This window comes from Sinocyclocheilus anshuiensis, unplaced genomic scaffold, assembly GCF_001515605.1.
Source record: "Sinocyclocheilus anshuiensis isolate Anshui unplaced genomic scaffold, SAMN03320099.WGS_v1.1 scaffold2038, whole genome shotgun sequence".
In the NCBI taxonomy this organism is placed as follows: Eukaryota; Metazoa; Chordata; class Actinopteri; order Cypriniformes; family Cyprinidae; genus Sinocyclocheilus; species Sinocyclocheilus anshuiensis.
In genome coordinates this window covers 87,545-95,029 of record NW_015547765.1, presented here as the reverse complement: position 1 = coordinate 95,029, position 7,485 = coordinate 87,545, and the positions used below count along the sequence as shown (strand labels likewise).

The 7,485-nt window shown below is 37.5% G+C and overlaps 1 protein-coding gene across 1 annotated transcript in view; it reads right to left on the bottom strand.

Moving 5' to 3' along the window:
- The window catches only part of LOC107704534 (CXADR-like membrane protein), a 12,997-nt gene extending 5,724 nt beyond the window's left edge, over positions 1–7,273 (bottom strand). Inside the window, exon 1 of the mRNA XM_016507474.1 lies at positions 7,240–7,273. Coding sequence (XP_016362960.1) covers positions 7,240–7,247 — 8 coding nt within the window. The 5' untranslated portion in view covers positions 7,248–7,273. The remainder of the gene's footprint in view (positions 1–7,239) is intronic.
- Between the last annotated feature and the right edge of the window lie 212 nt (positions 7,274–7,485).

Genomic DNA, 7,485 nt, shown 5'->3' with positions numbered 1-7,485 from the left:
CACACACACACACACACACACACACAAAGAAAAACAAGTAGATAGAATAGAAAAAATAGAAAGCTAGTGTTTGTTTGTTTTTTTGTTGTTGTTGTTTTTTTTATAAAAAAAAAAAAGAATACATTTTTTTAATCAACTGGTTTATAATCATTTATGTTTGATGTATTAATGATGCTTAAAAGTTTTTCTTTCATTCTACTTTAAATGAAGCATTTGGCAATCCAAACACAGCAGGCCAAATGCATATGAGAATGAAAACAACAGGAGACCTACTTTCCGCTTAACTTGAGTTGTATGGTTGAAGCAACACCAATGTAATGGGCTTGATTCTCACATAACACACATAATAAAGGTAAGATAGAGTAGAGTGCCAGTTTTTGGTATCCCGTCCCCGGAAATGTCAAAGTTTTACAGCACGTTCAAAACAACGATTACTTTCGCCAGCAGAGGGCGCTGCGAGCTATATTACTTGCTGCCGTGCCGCTACTGTAGCCATGAAGAACATGGACGAAAGCAGAGCGCTATTATCATCAATTATCAAAACAGACACCGTTATTGCAAGGTAGTCACATACTAACCATACATGTACTAATACATGTACTAACAAACTAATACTGTTTGTGTGCACTGTATAACAAAGCATGATACGGTTGCGGGATTTTTTTGCACACATTCCTGAAACTCGTATAAAACGCTAAATATCGCCAGCTGAAGAAGTTCCACCTGCCGCAGGAGCTGCTGAAACAGTTCTACTTAGCCATCACTGAATCCATCCTCTGCACTTCACTAACTGTCTGGTTCAGCTCGGCTACCAAAACTGACCTTAGAAGATTGCAGCTGATAGTGCGGACTGCTGAGCGAATCACCAGTACAACCCTCCTCACCCTCCGAGAACTGTACTCATCCAGAGTGAGCAAAAGGGCTGACAAAATCATTCTGGACCACTCATACCCAGCACACTTCCTCTTTGAACTGCTGCCGTCTGGTCGGCACTACAGAGCACTGAGCACCAGAACAGCCATACATCGGAAAAGCTTCTTCCCTCAGGCCATCTACATTACAAAGAGTTAAATGTCTTCCCCACTGTGCAATAAAACATGTGCAATAGCCACTTATCCATACTTATATTTATTATACATATGTTATTGATTTAACATATCTTGCATCTATATAAATTCCCTTGTATAATTTATATGTAGCACATCTGTACATGCAGTTATTGTCTATTGTGCTTTACATATTTATTTTAAATCACTTATTAGGTTGGCTTGAGAAAGCCAACCTACTCATCTGCTACTTAAGCTTATTATTAGTGGTGCTTGCCAAAGGCAAGGCATCACTATTATTATCTCACATACTTATTATTCTTCTTCTTCCATACAAAGTTCGGCGCGTAACTCGTCCCGCACCGTTTGTCACAGACCCACGAAACAGGCGTCAAATTGTGCGGCCTATTGAGGAGAGGTGTGCTATGACTTTTATAAGCGATCGGGTGTACGATGTTCGTACAGTGGGCGAAAAATCGGCCGAAAAATCCCATAGACTTTGCATTGCGGCCAACTTTGACGGGTCATAGCTCAGATTGAGAATTTTGTAGAAACTTGTGAATCAGCACATTTGAAGAGGCTATCAAGCTGTGCGAGAACATACCCCACAGTGGGGTATAAGTTGTACCCCTAGGGCACAAAAGCCCCCCAAATTTGTGATTGATAATTTAATTATATGAAAAATTAAAATTGATACGCCTAACAGCGCACTTTTATCTAGGCTACATTTTTAAACTAACATTGTAATATTTTTTAAGTGTTTTATATCTATAGATTTTATTTTAAGCAAGTCCTGATGATTTGAGAAGGCTAAATTGATCAAACGTGATCAACTCAGCTGTCTGCCGCTATCCGCTTGGTTGTCACTTAAAAAAAACAAACAAAAAAAACTTGATTTTAACAAACAAAAAATGTTCCAAAAATTTTTCGAAATTAATTAATAATGAAACAATAAGAAATATAAGATTGCAATTAAAAACAAACTGAACTATTTTAATGGCTGCAACAGCAGCTGTGTAATTAGGAAGCGAGAGAGAGAAAAAAGACACGGGCTGTGTCCGAAATCGCCCCCTATACCCTTAAATAGGGCACTATTTGAGGGAACAGCCATTTTTAGTGGTGTCCGAAACCATAGTGGACGTTCTCGAGTGCATTCATTCAATCCCACAATGCACTGCAAAAACGAGTGTACAACTGGTGCACGCTCAACGGCTAGAGAATGCCCATAATGCACCGTGAGAGTCACGCGCCGAATGAATTCCTGCATCTCGCCAGAAGATGGCGCCCGCAGCTGAATAATCAATCCATTCATTTTTACAAAGCGCTCATCCATGGCGTACAGCATAATGTACAACTCGGGTATAAATTCATTGTAAATTGATTATTAAATTGTTTGATTAGGGTTTATACATCATTTCCGTGACAGAGTTCACGATAAATCCTTTAATCTTACTACTGGAGCTGCTAGTTTGCTAGTTTCAAATGATTAATAAACAGCAAGCACAAACTATGCAAAAGCGGCATGCCTTCCGGTGCACTCAGTGTCCGAATTCACTACTCGTTTTCATTCACTGCTTCTAGTGAACTGAATTAGTGACCTAATGTAGGGAATAGTGAATGAGGGTATAGGGGGCGATTTCTGACACAGCACACGGGCTCCAGTCAGACTCAGGACGAGGATACTGGTAAGCTGTCGGCCAAGGACTGCTATAGGGCCTAGGTTTGAGGCCCGTGCAGGGCTCTACCTGATTTCTGCGTTTGGAAATGAATGTTGTGAATCAGGGGTTGTTTTCTAATTAAATGACAAAATTCTTAAGTTGTATTGTTGTATTCAGTTGTAAAAATGTTTCAATTATTATTTAAAAACTTTTTAATTAATACAAAGTAACGATAAAAAGTTATCAATTTCTTAATTCATGGACATAATTTTCGGCATGTCATGGGCTCTGTACACGGGAATAAATGTGTTAACAAAAGGCCAGATAACGAATAAGTATGTGTGACCTGCTGAAATACACCAGCAAATTATTAAATGTAAGTTTCATTTGTGACATTAATGTGACTATAGTGCCAAAATATGTGCTAGAACTAGGCCTAGCCTATAACACTCAACAATAAGCCACCTTTTCAATCGTTTTATTTTTTATGGCATAGGCCTAATGCACACCTCCTTAAATGTAATCTAAACATTCCAAGTTAATATCCTACTTTTTGTAAGATTTCTAGGTGTTTTTCATATCACAGTTTTAGCCTATTAATCTTGATTTCTCACAACTTCTTTTGTTCAAGTTTTTATTTATTTATTTATTTTGATGGTGTGAGTCCGAGTAAATTGCAACGCGAATAGTCTCGTGGACGTGCAGCCTTGTACAGTGGACCAACGGCCAAGGTCAGGATTTTTCTTTCAAAAACTTTAGCCTGTAGATTGAAATGAAAACCCCTTAATACAACATAAGGAAATTGTGTAATTATAATGATTTTTATAATGACTGTTTAATAACCATAACATGCAGTAAGAGCCTTTATGTAAATTTTATTCTTTCTTTTTTTTCTTTTTTTTGATGCATTAGGCTGCAGCCTACGATGTTTTGAAATTAACCCTCACTGTAAATGTTCTAATTAATTTATAATGTTATATTAAAATGTTATTGTTGTTTTATTTCGTTATTTTATCTTAGTTTACAAAACAAAATATCATAATTTCAGTCAGTTTGCAAACTTTCCCTTTGCTCCACCTGGCGGTAGTTTCATGAACAACTTTCACACGCGAATGACTTGCAGTTAACGCCGTGGCCCTGCAGTATTTTTTCTGTCACATGGCCTCGCATATATTTAAATGTAAAAAAATGCAATACATGTAAAAAAAAATGTCTTGGTTTTTTTTTCGGACCTCTGCTTGGAAGAAAATATAGAGGCTGCGCCTTGGAACTTTAATTGAATACCCCTGACTTATAACATAAATAAATACTTTATTTGTATGGTTTTGTAATATCTGTGTCACATATTTTCTTGTGTGTCATGGTGGATTGGACTCTTATTATAGAATTGAATTACAGGAAATCTGTTTTGAATACGGTAATGGATTAAAACATAGCCTATAAATAATAGGCTGGATGTACAATAACCTTACATCTTAACACCTCTTTTTTTTTTACAAAGCAGATCATAGAATATATATTTTGTCTATAGCCTATAAAACAGCTTTGTAAATAGGAATAATAATAATTAATAATTCCTTACATTTATATAGCGCTTTTCTGGGCACTCAAAGCACTTTACATAGAAGGGGCAAATCTCCTCAACCACCACCAGTGTGCAGCATCCACCTGGACAACGGCGGCCATATTGCGCCAGAACGCCCACCACACACCAGCTTATTGGTGGAGAGGAGACAGGGTGATGAGGCCAATCAGCAGATATGGGGATGGTTAGGAGGCCATGATGGTCAGAGAGGCCAATGGGCAAATTTGGCCGGGATGCCGGGGTTACACCCCTACTCTTTTTCAAAGGACATCCTGGGATTTTTTATGACCACAGAGAGTCAGGACCTCGGTTTAACGTCTCATCCGAAAAACGGTGCTTTTTGTCAGTATACTGTCTTTTAATACATGAGGATTCTGAATGAGATTTTTTTAGCAAGCCATTAAATGACTTGAGACTCGACTCGGACTCGTGACCAAAGACTCAAGACTTAACTCAGACTCCAGCGATAAAGACTTTAGACTTGACTCGGACTCCAAGTTAAAGACTTTTGAACATCTCTGGTTTAAGAGGACCAAACGTCCACGTACCATTTCAGGAATGACAAATGCGAATGTTGAATTGACGCGAGGGAATCCGTTAAATCATGCCGCGAGTCATTGCTTGCTATGATTGACATTGGCAACGGAATGAATAATCTGACGAGCCGATGTCAAAATAGAGCTGTGCATTAAGTGATTCAGACTAAATTCAGACTAACAAAACTACAGCAGCAAGTCTGTGTAGGATAAAACTTAAACGATGTAGTTATTAAATTAAATCTAAACATTTCAAAATATTGAATGCATTATTTAATTGTTATACCAACTTATTTAATTTGTATTTGACTATAGGTAGCCTATTTAAATAATTCAGCATTATAGGATGTTGTTTGGCCTTATTTATTTATTTCTTTAAATGACAAGTGACTCTGTGACTTCCTGCACTTGCTTATATACTAAATTTGTTGCTTGTTGCTAAAAATTGTGTTTGCTCTTCAGTTGAACAGCGATCATAAGCAAGAGCGACCATAAGCAATTGAAGAGCGACCCTAAGCAATTCATAAGCAATTGAACAGCGATCATAAGCAACAGCGATTGTAAGCAAATGAACAGCGATCATAAGGAACAGCGATTGTATCATAAGCAACAGCGATCATAAGCAACAGCGATTGTAAGCAAATGAACAGCGATCATAAGCAACAGCGATCATAAGGAACAGCGATTGTAAGCAATTGAACAGCAATCATAAGCAACAGCGATTGTAAGCAATTGAACAGCGATCATAAGCAACAGCGATTGTAAGCAATTGAACAGCGATCATAAGCAAAAGCGATCATAAGCAACACCGATCATAAGCAACACCGATCATAGGCAACTGAACAGCGATCATAAGCAACAGCGATCATAAGTAGGGATGCACGTATCGGGCCCGATACTGAGCTCCTGTACTCGTTAGTGCTGTGTTCAAAATATCGATACGACGATGTCGTCACAGAGATTTGACGATACGACAAAAGTGAAAGTAACAGCCTGTGTGAAATGCGCTAGGCTGTACTACTGTCCTCTCATTCTGCAGCAGTACAAATACGTGCACGCATTGCGTGTGTTTTGCTTGATTGAGTGTTTCTGCATTATATGAGTGCTTTGGAATGTAAATCGCAGCACGTTTCACATGAAAAAACGCGACTTCTATTTCTGAACTGTGTATGTGCACTAAGTCATGTTTATTTGTACATGTAATTAATTTCTATAGAGATAATGCATTATTACAGTGAAACAATTTGCTATTTTTATTTTGTAAATTAGCAGAAACCCATCTCTACCACTGCAGTGCTTTATCACCATTTTTTTTTTATAAAGTTGTAATTCATAATTCTGAATCATTTTGTCATGTGAGAACAATTGCAACAGTTCCTATTTTCTTTCAGATGATGTAACTGCTGTAATAAAGCCTGTATCATAGAATAGTAACTTGTCAATCTGTTTTTATTTTGTAGTTGTTTGTTGAATAACTAGGCTTAAATGTAATTTGAGGTACTTTAGTAAAACCATGGTTAAACAATGGTATTACAACCATAGTTAATTTGTGGTACTTGAACCATGGTTTGCACCAAAAAAACATGGTTACTACAGTCATGGTTTACTAGTTTTACTATAGTATTACTACAATATAACTGTAGTAAAACCATGGTATCAGAACCAAAAAAAAACATGGTTAGTACAGTCATAGTTTACTATAGTTTTACTGTAGTATTACTACAATATAACTGTAGTAAAACCATGGTATCGCACCAAAAAACCACGGTTACTACAGTCATGGTTAACTACAGTTTTACTATAGTAAAACCATGGTTCATTTTCGTAAGGGTATAAGCAATTGAAGAGCGAACCTAAGAAGAGCGACCCTAAGAAAAGCGACTTTAAGGACAGCGACCCTAAGAAAGGCGACTTTAAGGTAAAGGCGACTTTAAGGAGAGGCGATTTTAGTGTAATAGAAGCGACTTTAGTGTAATAGAAGCGACCTTAGTGTAGAGGCAACTTTAAGGAGAAGCGACCTTAGTGTAGAGGCGACTTTAAGGAGAAGTGACCTTAGTGTAATAGAACCGACCTTAGTGTAATAGTAGCGACCTTAGTGTAATAGAACCGACCTTAGTGTAATAGTAGCGACCTTAGTGTAATAGTAGCGACCTTAGCGTAATAGTAGCGACCTTAGTGATAGTAGCGACCTTAGTGTAATAGTAGCGACCTTAGCGTAATAGTAGCGACCTTAGTGATAGTAGCGACCTTAGTGTAATAGTAGCGACCTTAGCGTAATAGTAGCGACCTTAGTGATAGTAGCGACCTTAGTGTAATAGTAGCGACCTTAGTGTAAGCAACTTAAGCAACTGAAGAGCGAACCGAAAGCTAAAATCAAGCAATACACAGAGAACCGCAGAATTAATCAAATGTACCTGTTCATCGTGGTGGCGCAATATTATATAAATTATATATTATACCCAATATATAATTTATTTTGAAATACACAAACACCGATCATAAGGCTAAAATCTTCTTCTTCTTTCAACTTAGTGGCGGTTGGTAGACCAACTTATAGTGCATTTCCGCCACCTACTGAGATGGAGTGTGGAGCGTCAATGAGTAATGTAATATAGGTAATAAAATAAGAAATGAAGAATGGAAAGAATATATATATATAT